This window comes from Protopterus annectens, chromosome 6.part0 (assembly GCF_019279795.1).
Source record: "Protopterus annectens isolate FY-2018-M chromosome 6.part0, PAN1.0, whole genome shotgun sequence".
In the NCBI taxonomy this organism is placed as follows: domain Eukaryota; kingdom Metazoa; phylum Chordata; order Ceratodontiformes; family Protopteridae; genus Protopterus; species Protopterus annectens.
In genome coordinates this window covers 782,268,013-782,288,372 of record NC_056737.1, presented here as the reverse complement: position 1 = coordinate 782,288,372, position 20,360 = coordinate 782,268,013, and the positions used below count along the sequence as shown (strand labels likewise).

Below are 20,360 nucleotides of genomic sequence, written 5' to 3'. Positions count from 1 at the left end.
TGAGGTTACTATTATCCAAATGGTAAGTGTGACCAAGACTTGCAAGGCTATTTAAGAGTGGCCTGTACAATGTCACCAAATACATATGCAAGTACTCAAAGAGCTTTTCTCCCTGGGCCTCCACTGAAAATGGGCTCACCTTGGCCACTGGACCTTCTTAGTAAAAAAATGCAAATAAATAAATATCTCTAAACAAATCAGCCACAATTAAAAGGTTTAAATATATTTAATAAATAACGAAAGAACAAGACAATATTCAATAACTCAGCACAGTGACTACAGAGTTTACAATTACAGGAAATATTTAAAAACAACATTGCAGGACAGTCTCAAATAAATACAGAAAACATCTAAACTAATCTTTACTATATTCCTAACTATATCTAAAAGATATCACTGCAGTCTAGTTACTTACTATTAGCAAGGCAAGTGCTGATAAGAAGATGCTTCCCAGTTCAAAGACAAATACAAAATGCACAATCTCTGAGAAAGTTCCCAAATTAACATCAAAACATTACTGCTGGGTCAGCTGGATGACATCGCTATTTGTCACCTGCCTTCAGTTCCCAGGCTAACAGATACCAACATAATTTTTAGCATCTCTGTGTGAGAAGTACATATCTCTCAGATGTGCAGCTGCTAGGAATTCACATAGCAAGAAAACTACTTTACATTTTAAACCTAGTAATTACTTCTGTTTCAAGACAATAGTACAACCTCTAGCTGTAGACATTGTGTCTGCTTGCTGCACTGAAACACAGTTGTACATCTCTTTGCTTTTCAACTTATTTTCTTGAGGGTTTGCCAGATTCTCATGTCCTCAGGCAAAGTGCTAAGGGATTGTTCCCCTCACCAAATGGTCTGCCAACCCTTCAAAAGTTGTGACCTGACATCCATTCACTCACCTACGGTCTATGCTCACAAAACTTTTTCCTATAAGCTTCAGATGTTAACTTAAAAAAATTCTAGTAAACAGTTCTTTACAACATTATAATTTAATCAGTCAGCATCAGACAGTTTGAAAAGAACAGTTACAGCTTTACCATGCAGTAAGGGGGTCAGGAACTGTACCCAGAGCCCTTGGTCAACATTATACTGTTTGCATACCCTCTCAAACATATGAATGAAACTATCAAAATTATCCCCCTCTGTAAATTGTGGAAGAAATTTACCGACCTTAGGTGTTTCTGGGGTGTGGTTACTCCCTTCCCCATTGCCTCCATGACTCTAACGAAGAGTCAGCATCTCCTTTTCACGTTGCCTCTGCCTCTCCTTCTCCTCAGCTTCCAGGCATTGCAGTTTCTCAATTTCCTCAGCTTCAAGAGGTCTCAGTCTCTCTGCTGTTTCTATTTCAAAATGCTTGGCGTCTACCTCAAGTCTCTAACTCCAGATGGATTTTTAAGTCCTCTGTGGAAATTTGTCCATTCTCTGTGAGTTGTACATCTCCATGGCCAGTCTGATTGCCCTCCTGGTTACTATTCTGTGATGCAGCTGTGGCTAAAGCTGCAATCATGTCTGCTTTAGTCAGGTTTGCATGCAATATTCCTTTAGCCTGGCACATCTCAGCCAACTGGCTCCTTGTCAGCTTGCCATACTCCTCTGCTGACATGCTTGCCTGCTCTCCCCGACTAAGATAACAAAAAAATAAAATTGTGATATGAGCTCTGAATGCTCACTGGTGGTGGATTGAGAGTACAAACACCTTCACTGACTACTGTACCCAGGCTACAGGAATTCAATATCACCACCACTACAAGCCAATTAGTGATGTGGCTGTCTCACCATTGTCAACCAATTAATATTTGATGTGGATATCCCACCACTGTCAGACAATTAATAAGCAACAACCTTGCACTGGCCCAGTAACCAAGGAGCCTTAATCCTCACCACTAGTACCAGTGAGGGACGTACACATTTGGAGGATGACAAGTACACACACACACACAGTAAAAGTACAATTTCCCTTAAGAGCAAACAGAGATCACAGTCAGTCTGTGGCTGGTTTCTGCCTCTTTCTCCAGATCTCGAATAAGACTCCCCACTGGCACAGCTATAGGATTAAGATCCCAGTGGTCAAGTCAAAACCTCCAACACCCTCTCTGTCCAACCAGTGCGTCGTGTCCCTGCCCAAGTAGCTGACACACACACACACACACACACACACACACACACACACACACACACACACTTTGAGATTTGATTTATATATAAACACACAGACACTCCTGGGGAAGGCTGGCACAGGTTTACTAGGTATGCCCCCTTCTGCCCAGACTATAAGGTAGTAATCACTGCCACCAACCACCCTTCCTTATCAGCTACTCTAAGGCCCTTTCCAAAGGGTGACCAATCCTATTGTGTGATGTTACTATTATCCAAATGGTAACTGTGACCAAGACTTGCAAGGCTATTTAAGAGTGGCCTGTATAGTGTCACCAAATACATATGCAAGTACTCTAAGAGATTAAATATCTCCAAACAAACCAGCCACAATTAAAAGGTTTAAATATATTTAATAATAAAAGAATAAGACAATATTCAATAACTCAGCACAGTGACTACATAGTTCAGAATCACAGGAAATATTTTAAAACAATATTGCAGGACAGTCTCAAACAAACACAGAAAACATTTAAACCAATCTTTACTATATTCCTAACTATATCTAAAAGATATCACTGTAATGTAGTTACTTACTATTAGCAAGGCAAGTGCTGATGAGAGGATGTTTCCAGGTCGAAAGACAAATACAAAATGCACAACCTCTGAGAGAGTTCCCAAATTAATATCAAAACATTACTGCTGGGTCAGCTGGCTGACATCACTATTTGTCACCTGCTTTCAGTTCCCCAGGCCAAGAGATACCAATAGAATTTTTAGCACCGCTGTGCCAGAAGCACTATCTCTCAGATGTGCAGCTGCTAGGAATTCACACAGCAATTAAACTCTTTACATTTAAACCTAGTAATTATTTATGTTTCAAAACAATAGGAAAACCTCTAGCTGTAGATGTTGTGTCTGCTTGCTGCACTGAAACACAGTAGTAAAACTCTTTGCTTTTCAACTTATTTTCTTGAGGGTTTGCAAGTTAACTCTATATGTTCCAGCCTCTACCACCCAAGCATACATTTGCATAGGCATATAGTTTATATACATTTCTGTTCTTTTCCAGTAGGGTACACAGTGGTTTCATTTTTGAAGCTCAGTACATTACATACAGTTCAATACACACTTCTGCACCAGTAGTTTAATATCCACATAACATATAGTTCTCTTACATTTATAAGACAAGCCTAGGGATCATATTAATATTCGCAAATGACATATGATTATTTACAAAATTCCAGACAGCTGGGCTGGCAGTGTCACATTTTAAGGGACATATAATTAACAAAATTCCAGCTAGCTGGGCTGGCAGCATTTCGGTTTGTCACAAGGCCAGCCCCCTTTTTGCCTCATCTTCAGAACTTCTCCAGACTCTGGGTGTTCAGAGGGATGGGGAATTTGCACTCTCTTCATCTTCAGTATCTGGGGAGGGAGATTCTATTGGAGAGTCCACATGCTCTCTTGTTTCCTATAAGACCACAGCAGTGACAGGTCCTCAGATGAAGAAGAACCCAAGATAGGAAGGATGTTGAGAGGGGAAGCTGCATGAAGCTTCTGGCCGTCTATTCTATCTAAACACGAGATGGCTAATGGCCCAACCAAAGAAAGAAAGAAATGCATACTGGGTTGAAGCTGGTGAGGGTGTCAAAGGCAGCAAATGCAGAAATGTCGGAACTGACAATGTCAACATGTGTGATGTGGTATTCAAGGTCAAGAGAAATGGCCCAACTGCTTAAAGCTAACTTCTTTGTGGATGACATCAATACAGACATACCCAGCTTGACCTCTGAGGGGCCACCCAACGACATCAGAGCTGACAGACCCAGTGGCACCAGGCCTGAAGTCCCCAAAGGCCAGAAGGTTAATTTTTCAAACCTAGTACTGATGCCAATAAGAATAGAGTAAATTGATCCTGAGGGCCCTATCCCCAAAATTGGAGATGAACGTCCCACTGACACTGATGCTAGTAAAATCGATGTCCAGACGGCCAACACTAATGGCATGGCTGCATTTAGTGTTGTTAATGCAAATGACTGTGGCTCTCAAGCCAAAAGCACAGGCTACATGGATAGTCTGCCAGAGTCACTATATACACCTGTTAGATAGACTTTGACTTAATTGAAAATGGTGTCAGGATCAATGGGGGCTGTTGAAGAAAACTGTAAGCATCCTGGAGAAAACAGAAATGAATATGAAAAGTTCTATGTCAGCAGAAAAACACTATGGGGTAGAGGCAGCAAACATTTGCTAGGATCTAATCAAAGCCTCCACAAACGTACAAGACTAAAGATTGCTCTGGTTCTTGCTGATGGTGGTCCTGCGCCCATTAATATGAAAGACCTTTAAGTTAATAAGAGAGGTCCTGTGAAGTTTAACAGGAGACATTTTCAGAAACAAGTTTAAGCAAAGTTGAAACTCCAGCTGCAGAATGAAGAGACTGCACAACAACTTTTAAGCTTTTATTTGGTTGAGGACCTACAGGACATGCCTCTGTTTTTCAATTTTGTGGTTTTACATTTTAAGTTTGGGAGACTCTCCCTCAATAACTATGGGCACAGGCATCAAAGTTGAAGTTAACCTCAAAGAAGTTTTCAAGGGCAAAGCTTGACAGAGGGCAGACATCAGACATTTCTCCATTTTCAACAAACTACTTCTTTCTCTGATAGTATTGAGGTAAAACCCTTACAAAAGGTCACAGGCTATCAAAACGTTCTTCATGTAAACAGCATAAGAATAGAAGGTGATTGTCCTGAGAATGTATCCAATGATGGATCTATGTCATTTGATAGAATGCTCATTTGACTGACATTACAAAATCACCGACTGAAAACTCATCTGACTGAATCACAATTGATAGAATTTTTTCTATACAACAAATATACTGTTGCAAAGAGGCACTGCAACCCCATGCCTCATTTACTTGTACACACTAACTCCATGGCTGCTCAAGTATGGAGGAAAGAAAAGGAAAAACACTACAATCAGTGAATCAGTGCTGGCACACAAGCATGCATTTACAGATCTGGGGGTAAGACATCATCGCAGCTATTACCAATCCATACTCGCTCACTCTTCTAGACTGCTTCCCTAATAACTCCAACTCCTATGATCATATTCTACACTTTTCTGTCAATTGTGATTTGTTCAAATGAGTTTCCAATCAAATAAGTCTTCCGATAAATGGGTTTGACCATTTATAATTCTGTCATATGAGCATTCAGTCAAATGACATTGTTTCCTTATACCTATGTTTCACATTCTAAATGCCTTGGTATCTACTGTAAAAACAATGGCGTTGACAAACACAGCAAATAATGGAAAATAATAGAACAAGAGCGGTTAAAATGAAGAAACCACCACCAATGTCACAGAGGAAATAGTAAATGTTAACCAAAAAATGGCAAAGAGAAGCAAATATCCTAAGGCATCTCCCTAGGGAGGCAAACCACAGAAGGCAAAGATTGTCCAAAGATGGATAAAGTTGCAATTTGTTAACCTGAAATTAAGGATTAGAAGAAAAGAGAAGCCAAAATATGGCTTAGCACTTGCAAAATCTAAACTGAGAGGAAAACTGACCCCAAATTATTTTTTATAACAGTCTCTGGGGCCATTTCTCACGTCACTAACCTGAAGTCAGAGTAGATGAGATCACACAAGTAAGGTATGGTAGCAGATTAGCATGGGTATAAATGGAACAGCTTGCAACATGGGAATTTCCTGCACTGCCTAAGGATAGATGTCCTCATACTAGATCAGCATGCAACCTTGAAACTCTCCTGTCTGAAGTAGCCAACAAAATGGGAGCTTTCCTAGACAGGAATTTTAAATGCAATGTAACCACCAGTTCAGAGCGAGACTTTGTTATAGTTTAAAGAACAAAATGAAAAACCCAAGAAACACAGGGATTTTTTATGGAGGGTTCAAATGCTGTACTCTTAAGAACAGATTTACAATAGCAATAACAGTCAAGAGTGTGCTCAAAAATTCTTAGAATTTCAAAACAGTAATCTAGGATCTACATACCTCTCAGACTCTTAGCACAAAAAAACTGGACACGGGCAAAAATAATAAGGGGACAAAGGCCCAAAAAAGGAACAGATTGTAAATACTACTCATATCAACTAAGAAAGTTGCTAGAATAATAGGTTTTGCATTGGCATGCATTTTCTGAAATCTGGAACTCATATGCTGTCATTGTGTATTGACTTCAATTCTCAATGATTTTCCAGAACACTACAAATTTTATGAGGATCAGACCAAAAATATTAGGTGAAAATTTGGACAGTTGAGAGAAGTACGAGGATCTAATGAAGTTACTCTTACAGAAGAGAACACAGCATTCTTCACACCAAAAGGAAAACATTTTTCCATTTGATTAATTAAGACTGCTATATAGAAGGTAGTGGGAGAGGCAGTAGAGAGGGAAACCAGAGAAGCAGCCAAGAGGGTACGAGAAATGTGGGAAAATAATAAGTGGAAAGAAAGGGATGGAGGGAAAGAAGAATGTCAAATGCACTTAAAGGGCAAACTAAACAGGCTTACTATCTTCTTTTGTCATGTAAGGCTTCTGCACTTTAAAGATCTGCCAAACTTGCACAGAAACATAAATCAGTAGTTAAGAATGTTAGGAACCAAAACTGCCAGATGAAGTATACTCTGCTATTGCACTGGAAGATAAGGCTCTCTCCACGAGGATCATGGGTGAACTGAAATACTGTTTCCATTGAGTGGGAAAAAAACAGGGTTACCCAGGCAAAAATGGAATTATCAGAATCAAACTTTTGAGACTTTCTGCATCAAAGAAAATGGTTGAACTGCATAAAGCAACCAACTTTACCAGGGTCTTGACAGGATGCTGTGAGGCCAAAAATTTGGTAACTGTACATTTTTGCAGAATTCAAATAGACGCCAGTGTTTGCTACACATGTTGGGTAATTTTAAGAAAATGTGATGATAAAAGTGCCCTTTGTTGTCCATTTGATACTCTGCAATTAGAATTTCTATACCAAGTAGATGAACTATTTTAAGACAGAAGTTCATTGACCATGCACATCTCCATGTTTGCAAAGGCAATCTCAAAGACAGATTTTTTGTGTAGTATATTAATGCTGCCCAGCTTCACCTGAAAGGCAATATGCAGACCTCCTATATCTATTTTGACCATTCCCCAATAATAAATGGAATAAAATTCTACTCTTTATGCTGCAAATAGGTTTTGGAAATCTTTTCTGTTGTAAAGGGAAGAGGGTGAAGGAGCAGGTAAAATGTATTTTTAAGATAGACTGTGAACAGGCAATCTTTGATCAGTGGCATTTATATCTTAATTGGGATAAACAAATTGAGCAAAGGAAAAAAAATCGAAAGCCTCAACTCACCAGATATTATTTATAACACATGCTGACCTGAAGGAGGCCCAATTAAGAGTAAGTAAAGCCTTAAGGTTGACCTCAGATAGATTACAAAGTGGTTAAGGAAGACTAGGGCAGATATTTGTAATATAAAATGAAGTTTGTCAAAAGAATGTTCTAAATAAAGTTGTTTTATTTTTCTCCTTTGTATCAAAAATTCTTTGATCTGAATTTAACAGAAAACACAAATGATAAGATGATTATCTGGATAGGTGATCCTGATATAGGAACAGATCGCCCCCAGACAAAGAGCCCAGGTTTTTGCCTCTTTCTGTAGTACTCTATATAAAAACGATGTTTACTTGGACCGTACAGATATTACGGCTATTCACTATCTAAGAGGGGTTTCTCTGCCAAAACTGTCTAAAGAACAAGATGGAAGCCTGCTGCTCCCCATTACTGCTGAGATCATCATTCAGTTTCTAGTTGGGGCTGCTAAGGGAAGGATGCCAGGTCTGAATGGTCTGCCTTTGAAAAATCTTCCACTTCAGACAGAACTTAATTTTGGGACCTGTCACAAAGCTTGCCAATCAAATTTTGTCAACAGGTAACATCCCAGACATTTATAAGTAAGCAGCAGTAGTAGTAGTAGTAGTAGTAGTAGTAGTAGTGGCAGTAGTAGTAGTAGTTATCCCAAAGGCAGGTAAGGATCCCTTGCAGATTAATTCCTATTACCCAGTATGCATCCTGAATCATGACTATAGACATTTTACTCAATACTGGCTAAGAGAATTGCCCAGTTTCTCCTACTCCTAATACATCCTGACCAGACAGGCTTTGTTAAGGGATGTACTACATTTGATAATTTAAACTTCGTTGCTTATTGACTCTGCTTCCTGCTAGTTTAGTTGTCCTGTTACATGGGATCAAAGTTTAGATTTAGGATAGGAAATGCGTTATCTCCAGTAATTACCCTGCATAGGTGTACAAGACACGGATGTCCTCTTTCCTATTTGTCACTTGCTCTATACTTGGTAGATCCAGCTGTAAGGTCAAGACCTGTTGACCCAGAATTATATTTTAAGAAATATTAAAGTAAAGTTTATTGTTGTAGTCAGATGATCTGTTAATACACCTCAGAGACCCTAAATAAAACCTGTTTTTTTTGAAGAGACCATATTATTTGAACTTTTATTTATTTATTTTACATTTGTTAACTGGGGGTGTCTGAGCCGAAAAGGCCCCTTTTTAGCAGAGGCCCGGGGAGAAAAGCTCCACAAAGAAAAATTACAGACACGTTTAGTTATTTAGACATGATCAGTATACACACAAATTACAAGAGACATGTTTTTACAGTGGTATGTGGCACATAAACAGTTACAGTGGAGAGAACAAACAAAAAAATATTAATTTAAAAAATAAAAAATATTAATTTAAAAAATAAAGGTAATTAATAGATTTGTGGTGTACAGCTGAAATTTGGAACATAGGTAGAATACATACATAGTACACAGGTACAGTACATACATTGTAGATTAGCCAGTGTTTGTGAGTAAGATTGAAAACTATTATCAAGTGCTCTAGATTTAGTATGTATAGGTTATCTGCTTTCACTAGCCTGGTTTTGGGTTACAAGATAAATACTACCAAAAAAAACAAACAACAAACTGAGGTAGCCTCAAACTTTATGGGCTTATAGGTAGTTACTAGGCATGTAGTCTAGGAGACCATTTAGTCACCTAGCCCAAATTCTTAAATTGTCCCAAAGCAATATCTGGTTAAGTGACTTGCTCAAGGTCCCATAGTAGGCAAATGGAGCCTACCCGAATCAAACCTTGTGCCACAGGAAGTAGCTCATTAAGAGCTTACAGTCTCAGTCTTCTGCACTAACTGCCAGAACTATGAACCACATGGAATCCTGAGGGAGTAATACAGTCTCTCTTAATAACATGACCTACTAGGGAGTGCAACTGACAGTATTCTCTGGTGGGTACAGTGGTAAATTATTCAGAAAATAAAAGAAATGTATTTGCCCCTAATACAGAGGGAAAAATCTAGATCTGCATGCAGGCTATCCAATGGTTTGTACTCCCTCTTTTCCTATATACTTTGCACAGCCTTCCTATTAGCCCACCACCTGACTTTTTTATAACATTTAGAAGGATGGCTACATCTCTGCCAGACAGGAGAACAACAATGAATTGAGAAAAAAGTGGAAACAGCTGATGTGACACCTCAACTCCATGAAGAAAAATGGGAAAGGGGGGGATGGTGATGATGACTATGTAATTAAACTCTAAAAATGAAATAAATAGATAACGGAGTCATTAAGGTGAAAAACAAAATATGCAAATACTCTTGTATTATCCCACTCCAAATCTTCCAAATACAAACCACTGGCATTCTAATTTACAAACTACTGACATTCTAATTAATCTTTTTTTTACTTTATGTACAGTTTCATAAAATCCATACTTTAACACATATATCTCTAGCCTGCTCACCCCTTCACTTCTAACCATTGTTGTGCCTTCTCCAAATAACCTTCTGTGACAAAGGTGGATAATGCCAGCACAGTTATCTGGAATTTTGTAAAGGACTGTGTGTCACTTGTGAATAAAACGATTTGTGTAGGATGCTTGTGTTACAAATGTATTGGAACTGTGTATCATGTGTATATAAAACTAGTTTTGTACAGACGTGTGTTGAAAATATATTTTATAAAGTGCTTGTGCTCAAAATGTAACCGCATCATGCCCTACAGAAATAAAACAGAAATGTACATACACTGTTAAAATATATACATTTAAACAGTTACAACAGTGGAAATTGGAATACAGGAGGTTAACTTCAGAATAATAACTGAAATTAAATTACTTTATGGCTAGGTCATAAAAAAGATGGCATCTTTCAATTTCAGTAAAGCGGGAGACAATGTCTGTACTAGGGTGTTTTCTGTATTGTCTTTAAGGTGAAATAATTGCTAGTTTTGAAATGTGAATGAATGCAATTGTTTTAGGACTTCCAGCATCTGCCAAAGATCTGAGGTCTATGTATTTTCACAGGTGGATGCTAAATACTATTAGCTTCCAGTAGTGGGAGTTTCATCTGAGATACAGTTAGATGACAAGAAATTATGTCATTCTGCAAGCTATCCCAGCAGTAATAGTTGAGATATTAATTTGAGGAGTCTCTTAGTGAGACACAGCATTCTGTATTCTGTATTTGATCTGACAGCAACTAGAAGATCCATTCACCACATCTGCCTTGCTCTGATTATGTAGGTTAAAGAGGGTATAGTAATTTTCTCAGATACAGGAATATAGCAAAGCTTAGTTTAGATATTTTTCTTTATTTATTTCAGACTGTCCTGCAATGTTGTTTTAAATATTTCCTGTGGTTTTGAACTCTGACGTCACTGTGAATATATATATATATATATATATATATATATATATATATATATATATATATATTTATTAAGTACTGCCTTATTGTTTTATTGCTTATTATTCAATATATTTAAACCTTTCATTGTGGCTGATTTGTGTAAAGATATTTAAGTTCCGAGAGTACTTGCATATTTATTTGGTGACACTGTGTAGAGCACTCCTAACAGCCTTGTTCTTGGTCAAACTACCATTTGTATTAATAGTAACATGACACAGTAAGATTGGACACCCTTTGTTAAGGGCCTTAAAGTATCTGATAAGGAGTTGGTTGGTGGCAGTGATAACTACCTTATAGTCTGGGCAAAAGGGGGCATAGCTAGTAAACCTGTTCCAGCCTTTCCCAGGTGTCTGTGTGTATGTATATAAATCAAACCTCAAAGACTGTGTGTGTCAGCTACTTGGGCAGGGACACGAAGCATTGGTTGGACAGAGAGGGTGCTGGAGGTCTTGGCTTGGCCATTAAGCTGAGACCTCAACTCTATAGCTGTGCCATTGGGGAGTCTTACTGAGGATCTGGAGAAAGAAGGAGAAACCAGCCCCGGACTGACTGTGGTCTGTGTGCTCTTAACTCATTACATCCGAGTGACACTTCCAGGTGCATCTGCATTTAATTCCAACTGATGCCACTAAGTGTCAAATATTGCTTGTTCATATTTGCTTCAATAATCCCAAAGCCATGCTATGTACAAGATTTTAAAAGATTTCATCTTAAAGCTTACACAACAGCAAACTCAACTGCATTAATAATTTGACCACTGTCTAGTACAGGTAAATAAATATTAACTGTTTTATTTATGATATTTATATAGATGTAAACTGCGGTGGTGGTGCTGCGGTAGCATTGTCGCCTCACAATTAGACGCTGCCCTGTTCGATTCTCAGCTACAGCGTCTTGTGTGTGGAGACATGCGTGAATGGGCGTACCTTCGTTGAAGGTTGTGCGTCAGGGCTGGCAACTCGGCACGTAAAAATCTACTGCCAATCATTAGCGGACCAGAGTTCCACTGTGGTGACCCCTAACCGGGAAAAGCCGAAAGACACAACATACAGATGTAATATTCACATTTTTCTAACTATCCCAACAACCAAGTTACACAGACAGCTCTCCTTAGCCTCATATGAAAGCTCTCAGCTAGCTGAATAAAATGCTGCTGACAGTATGTGTGCAACTTGAGACTTGAGTGGTTGCTGAGATATTTTAAGTTATTTACAAAATATTGCAAATGTAATAGTTACTGTGTTTACTGTGACTTCTAAAATTCAGTTTAAGACCAGTAACCTAAAGAATACTACCACTATAGTTTGTGCTGAAGAGTTTGCTATTTATTCTTCTTTAATAATCCTTATGGTTCCAGAAATATGAATATTTGTTTGAAATGTGAGGACATAATTTGATTCTGTGAAAAGGCTTAGGCTCTGCCCAGTGGAAGTTACAGTGCAAACTTCCCAAGCTCCACTGGAGTGAACGAGTTAAGGGAAATTGCACTTGATGTAGAAAGTTGCTTCTGAAAATACTGTGTGTGTACCTTGTCATCCTCTCAGTGTATGCCCCACACGGTTGCCAGTGGTGAGGACTGAGGCTCCTTGATTACTGATCCAGTGGTGGGTCATCACACCTTCCATCCTACTATATTCTGAGAAAACAAACTTTAGACTTTCTTCTTTGTTACAAAGCTTCCTCATACACATCTGCTCTTCTAATTGGGGACCTTCCCTGGTGTTCGACCAAACTTCCCTATTTAGCAGTACCATCTTGGACCATCCCTGAATACAGGTTATGCCTAGTGGGACTAACCAGGCCATCAAAAAAGAAATAAATGAAGAACACACAGCAAAACTAAAATATCGCATTTTAAAATGCCATCCAGTGCAAATGCCTGTTAAAGTAGTATTTAACCAGTTAAGTAGCTTCAGTCTTTTTTATGATTTATGATACCATGCCACATGCAAATAGAATAAGCACACTGAATAAACTCCAAAACTGACATGTATGTGGTTAGGTGGCTAGCCAACTTGCTGAGAGATGCGATGCATAGTGGCGGGAAAGCACCCTCCGAGAACATGGAGGTGTCCAGTGGAGTCCTGCAGGAATCAGTTCTGCTGTCTTTTCTGTTTGGTATCTACTTCTCAGATGTTAAATTATCAAATGAAGATCTCAGGTTAACATAGTTTGGGGATGATTGTAAGCTAGAAGTCACTCCAAATCCCCTGTGACTTACGTGCATCCCAGCTGGAGCTTGTACATGTTAATAGCTGGTGTATTAAAAATGGGCTCAAGCTCAACGTCGAAAGGGTGCAACACTGTAGCATTTGGTAAGTACCCAGTAACACATTACTTCAAAATGAAAATGTGAGAGGTCTGGGGAAATGGGTAGACAGCTCACTTACATTTGACCATCCTGTAACAAAGGTGGTTAGGAAAATCCTTTTATCTTGCACACCACATAAATAAAGGTATATCTTCCAGAGCTAGACAAGTCCTCACCTACTTCTACTTCCTACTGATTAGGCCCCTCATTGAGCATAATGTCTTCCTTGGGATATACCGCACTAAATATACCATGCAATTGGGGAGACACCAGAGGTTTGCAACTAAAAAGATCAAAGGCTTAAAAAGACTAACTACCAGGAAAAACTGGAGCCTTTGGACTCATAAATATCCATTAAGGGTGATTTGTGCACTGCTTACAATACTATTGGGGATCCAGTAGTCTAAGAACTCTTATACCTCAGTAAATCAAACAGTCCAGCTAACACTAATACCGGAGATCTAGACTCTACTCCAGTCAATAAATAAGACTAGGAAGAGCGATAGAGTTGTCATGCAGCATTTACGTAACAAACTCCCTCTCCAAATTAAGCAGTGTGACACACTGTACAACTGGATGGATATTCACAAATTCATCCTTTGTATGACTTGACTAACCATAATAATAGGCAAATAATAACTAATAGGCAAAAAAATGGCCTATGGGTGGGTATTGGTACGGCGGAAATGGCTCTGTGACTTGATTGCGTTGCAACTCCTATGATCCTATTAACCTATACATGCTGTACTCTATAGCTACATAGTCAAAGTTACTGTGCTTACTACCTCAGGCTATGGTCTTCCCAGTTACTATTACTACCGAATGTGCAATTAACTTTGTTAGAAGGAATGGTAATTCTAGCTGCATACAGCAGGTTACTACAGCTATTGCAATTAGAATGCAAATTCATAAACAGATAAAATAAACAGGAAACTGCCACGCGAAGCCATGGAGCATCAGGACCTTAACTTAGCAAGTACATATTTACTGCATCGATATGATATGCAGTGTCGCAAAAGGATTTTAAGACAGCATGATTCAGATTACCTAAATCTATATAAATCAGCTTTTATATGAATGTATAAACAAGATGAGTAATGAATGAATAAGTACTACAGAGCCTGAGAAGTGAAAAAAATTTAGTGCACATCATGGCTCTACATATGTTTTACTGAAAACCTGACGGTGCAGTTACAGAAATACAATTCTTGTCAGGTGACGCAAAAACAATTTGCTTCTGTTTTTCTTTTAATTGTTTCAAAACTTAACATTCTTGCTAAGGCTTACACTTAAAGCTTTAGGATTTGCACTGCTGTGTTTTGAAGAAATTTAGTCAATAACCCACTCAGCTCATGATTACCCTTGTAAGAAAAAATTATTAACAGCATCATATCACATTAAGGTGTGGTAAAAACTTAAGTTTTATATTGGCACATATTCTGGAGTTAAAAACAAAGTTAACAGTTGAAAAAAAAAAGACCTCAGCGGGCCGGAACACTGAACCCTGTTACCACTCCGAAAACCAGCTTCTGTGAGAGTGGAATACCAGTAATCCTCCGATAAAAATTAGATGAACAAGGTATAATTACCAAAAAAATACTGTGTCCAGAAGAAAAGACCAGTCCTTGAAAATTCAGGAGTGCTTTTAATAATCCACAAAAAATTGCAAACAACAACGAGCGCTTTCGCCTGGCGCATCCCAGGCTTTATCAAGTTGTGGTATACTGTGTGGCCATCCCCTATATTTATACCACAAGATAGGCCATCCAATTAATCGTTAAGAATAAAAATAAACTAATTAATCAATCAGATGATTAATTTACAATTAAAGTTATACAATAGTTTAAAAATAGTCAGATTAAAATTAACAATACACTGCTATATGTTAATTGAGTTCACAAATAATAACCTGATATGATAAAAATATAGATACACATAAAATTGATCCCTTACATGAATGTCTAAAAATAATTACTGTGCAAACAACAAGTGGGCTAAAACTAACCATTAATAGACAATTATCAGCCAAACTATTACATAGAAATAATGTCAATAACTAATTCAAAATTGAAAAAATAGCCATGACATGACTAAACTGGAAGCATGTATATGTTGGGTCATCCTAACCCTTAACCAAAAGTCTGTAAATGGACCTAATCCCAAAGGGTATACTACTTCAAATTCAGCCCATGAAAAGACCAAAGTGCATAAAAGGAAAGATACCCTATATGTTATAATTTATTACTTCTGATTTTGAGAACACTCTTGAGACTGACGCTGTCATTCAACCCAGGGAATCTAGTGGCATCTAAAACTAGTTGCCACATAAGCTCTCGATTTTCCAAAAGTACTGGGCTTGAAATGATAGAATTGATGATAAATGACTATCAAATTAAAGCCAACACGATTTTGAATGAGTTAACTACTTTGAATGACATCATTGTAAAACATAAGAATTTTTTAGGTCACAAAAAGAAATACGATGAAGTATTTCTTGAAGTTGACCAACATTGCCTTAAGGTATTAGATAGAAAAACAAAAAAATTGGAAAGGGACTTGCTAGAGTATAGGGATGGTAGAGCCTATCCCTTACCAATGGGTCAAAAATTAAACATGGCAAGTCATGTTAGCTCTGATAACTTGGCAGGGAATGACAATGTCCCCAGCACCCCTGATGTGGATCCCCCAAGGAGGAGTGAGCGCTTAGCGCAAAAAGGAGCTAATAGTTCACCACATTTTTTTCAGTTCCCCCAGGGCAGACCGATGGGGAGGAATCAGTCTTACTACCAACAGAATTGGGGGGGGGGGGGCGCAGATAATCCCTATGCTTGATGGCTCCTTTATTACAGAAATTTCTGAGCCTACTAATAAATGTAAGGTGGTGACCAAAAATAATTTCATCATTTACAATTTCACTGAGCAAATAATTACATCTGATTATTTTGAATTATTTACTAAAGGACTTCATTTTGTCCCTGCTAAGGCATCACATTTACCTAAATTACTTGTGGAATTAAAATTGTTCATTAGGAATTTAAATCTGTCACTTTATTTTAAAGGTCAAAATGTTACTGATAGTTCTATTCACAGAAGTAGCACTTTTAACCCACCCACTCATCCAAGTTTAAGAACTTATGAGGAATTAGTAGAGAAAGAACTCAGAAAAAATTGTGGCAAGTTTAACAATCTAAACATTAACAATTTTGATGTTACATCAGAGGAAGTAGTAAATAACTTGAGAAAGAACAGAATCCGATGAAAGCGGATAAAGGGGGAGGGGTGATTTTAATGCACTGCTTTGATTATGAGAACTGTATGCATGACATCTTACAGGACACAAGTACATATGAGCAGGTTTCCAGGAATGAAGTCAATGTAGCTTATGACAAGATAAAATACTTGATTGGAGATCATTTGCTACAAGGATGTATTAATGAGAAATTATTTAATTTTCTACATGTCTCTAACCCTAGAATTCCGATTTTATTCGGAATTCCGAAAGTTCACAAAGGTTTGGAACCTCTAAAATTTCGTCCAGTAGTGTCAGGAGCAGGTGGCATTACGGAGCCCTTGAGTAAATTTGTGGAACACAATATAAAGAGCTTTGTTTCCACACTTCCTTACATTTGCAAGGATTCATGGGAATTTTTAGCCAGTATTCCTATGAACAGCTACCATTCGGACTTGTTAATGGTGACTATTGATGTCATCGAATTATTCCCTAGTATACCTCACAGTACTGGTCTTGAGTGGTTTACGGAGATTCTAGCTACTGAATCAGGGTTAAACAGTAATATGGTAAACTTAATAGTTGAATTCATGGAAGTTATTTTGGATAATAACTATATTTTTTTCTGTGGGGAATTTTTCAGACAATGTAAGGGGGTGGCCATGGGAGCACCATGTGCCTCCTCCTATGCTAATATTGTATTACATAAATGGGAGACTATGGTCATCCATACATCTGATTGGAAGAATAACATCGTTTTTTACAAACCTTATCTGGACGATATCTGCCTGTTATGGCAAGGTACCAAAAATAGTTTTTTGGAGTTTTTTCAATATATTAGTTCATCCACAGATTTTTTATCTTTCACTTATAAACTTAGTGAACATTCCCTTCATTATTTGGATGTGGCTCTTGTAAAGGATAAGATTAATAATACATTTACATCTCAGATTTTTAGAAAGGATACATTCTCGAATGCATTCTTACATTTCGATAGCTTTCATCCTCAGTATACTAAAAGAGGAATAGTTAGAGGACAAATAATACGAGCCTCTAGAATGTGTAGTACTCTTGATTTATTTTTGAACGAAGCATCATTTTTATCAGCTTTATTTGAAGAGAGGGGTTATCCTAACTGGTTGGTCAGCACATGTGTGGCCGAAATTAAGTCTAAAAGAGACTCATATTATCCTCCACTTTTAGGACATGGCTTTCCTTTACCTAGTAATAATAAACAGGCACACACTGAAATTTCTAGAGGTTTTGTATATACGTATTCGGGGGATTCAGAATTTATTGAAAATACAATGAACACTTTTTGGCCTATTTTATCATCACAAGATGACATTAAATCTTTTTTGCCAGACAAAATACATTTTATTAGAAAGCGTGACACAAACCTAAAGGACATGTTTGAGCAAGGGGGGGCACAACCATGGTTTTCTTAACAGCAACAACACATTCAGAAAGAAGGGTCCTTATAAATGCGGAGCATGCAACCAATGGCCATTCATGCTGAATGATGACCACATTTTTATTCCATCTAGAAAACGCATGTTGAGAGCACATGAACATTACAATTGTAACTCATTTGGAGTGGTATACTTGGGTACATGTTTAGGGTGTTCTGCTTTCTATGTGGGAAAAACTACGAGGACTCTCAAGAAAAGGATATACGAACACATATATGATATTGAAAAGAAAAAAAGAGAGTAACGCATTCTTCAGGCACTCTTTGAAATGTACTAACATGGTCATTAGGTTCTTCATTCTTGAACGGGTCATTTGTGACCCTAGAGGGGGAGACTGGGAGAACCTTTTGGAAAATCGAGAGCTTATGTGGCAACTAGTTTTAGATGCCACTAGATTCCCTGGGTTGAATGACAGCGTCAGTCTCAAGAGTGTTCTCAAAATCAGAAGTAATAAATTATAACATATAGGGTATTTTTTCTTTTATGCATTATGGTCTTTTCATGTGCTGAATTCGAAGTAGTACACCCTTTGGGATTAGGTCCATTTATAGATTTTTGGTTAAGGGTTAGGGTGACCCAATATATATATGCTTTTGGTATAGTCATGTCATGGCTATTTTTTCAACTCTGAATTAGTTATTGACATTATCTCCATACAATAGTTTGGCTGATAATTGTCTATAAATGGTTAGTTTTAGCCCACTTGTTGTTTGCACAGTAATTATTTTTAGACATTCATGTAAGGGATCAATTTTATGTGTATCTATATTTTTATCATATCAGGTTATTATTTGTGAACTCAATTAACATATAGCAGTGTATTGTTAATTTTAATCTGACTATTTTTAAACTATTGTATAACTTTAATTGTAAATTAATCATCTGATTGATTAATTAGTTTATTTTTATTCTTAACGATTAATTGGATGGCCTATCTTGTGGTATAAATATAGGGGATGGCCACACAGTATACCACAACTAGATAAAGCCTGGGATGCGCCAGGCGAAAGCGCTCGTTGTTGTTTGCAATTGTTTGTGGATTATTAAAAGCACTCCTGAATTTTCAAGGACTGATTTTTTCTTCTGGACACAGTATTTTTTTGGTAATTATACCTTGTTCAACTAATTTTTATCGGAGGATTACTGGTATTCCACTCCCACAGAAGCTGGTTTTCGGAGTGGTAACAGGGTTCAGTGTTCCGGCCCTCTGAGGTCTTTTTTTGGTTGTATATTTCAGTCGCTTCCTTTTTAAAGTTAACAGTTGGTATTTTCATGCTGCTAGCATTACTTTCCTGTTAACATTTGTGAAAGAATTTAACTTATGATTAATGGCTACATTTGCTCAATCCAAACAAAAATTGGGCATGTAAACACTGCACATTGTCTTGCTGTACAGAAACCTACAGGCTGGTACCAACCACACATTTGCAGTAAGGCTGGCATTGCTTCAGATGGTACTGCCATTATGTTATCATTTTGCCAGCTCCATAAACTTGTACACACTGCTAGATTGAAACAACCTGAATATTACAACAGAATAAGAGACAAGATAGGAATCAGTGAAAGCACGTCAGGAAATGCAATAGGCAATTCAAATGGGAGGAAGCAACAACCTACTAAACATCAGACTTAACGTTTACTGAATTACATAATAACTGACTTTCACTGATGACATGCTATTATAAACTTTGCATAAAGTTACCTGTGCTTTTACTGCATTTGTTACAGCTGATGCTGCATCAACAAGGTCCCTGGTCATCGAGGAGCATACATCCAGCCCAAATCTTGCAGCAGAGACAAACGCATAAAAAGCACCACCATAGGCAATATCAACTGTCACCTTCCCATGACCAGGAACATCAACAGAAAAATCTGCAACAGATCCAGAAAAGAGCAATGAGGAACCACATAAAGTATCTTAAAAATTACTGAAACATAAGGGAAGTACAGGAACAGTAACATGTGTATACTTCAGAAATTATTTTCATTCAACAGAATTAAAAAAATGCATAATTCCCAAAGAGTTCTTGCATAATGACAACCTTTAAAATTAGAGGCAACAGCATTAAAATAAAGTTACATATTGCAGATTTAATTCTTGAAAATGTATGCAACACCTTCAAACATGTAATTAAAAATATCAGAAGTCGACAAAAACCTAGGCAAAAATATGCTCTTCAATACTAAAAGGCACTTAAGAAATATACAACATTAAAATTTTACAAACATTTCACTGCAGTTCTCTGAAAGTTCCTGCACAATATAACAATAATCTCAATAGAAATGTGGTGCTTCCATGAATACATGGTTAGCAGTTATAAAAACAAAAACATGGGACACTGCTTCAAGCACAAACTTTAACAAGCAAGTGCTTTCATTCTTCTTGTATTAGAAATTCAGAGTAAAATAACAGCATAACCATACACTCTTATAAAACTTTAAAG

The 20,360-nt window shown here is 37.6% G+C and overlaps 1 protein-coding gene across 1 annotated transcript in view; it reads right to left on the bottom strand.

Annotated features, from left to right (window-relative positions):
• L3HYPDH (trans-L-3-hydroxyproline dehydratase) overlaps nt 1–20,360 on the bottom strand; it is a 145,737-nt gene that overhangs the window by 57,764 nt on the left and 67,613 nt on the right. The window contains exon 2 of the mRNA XM_044074455.1: nt 19,619–19,788. Within this exon, the coding sequence (XP_043930390.1) occupies nt 19,619–19,788 (170 nt within the window). The remainder of the gene's footprint in view (nt 1–19,618; nt 19,789–20,360) is intronic.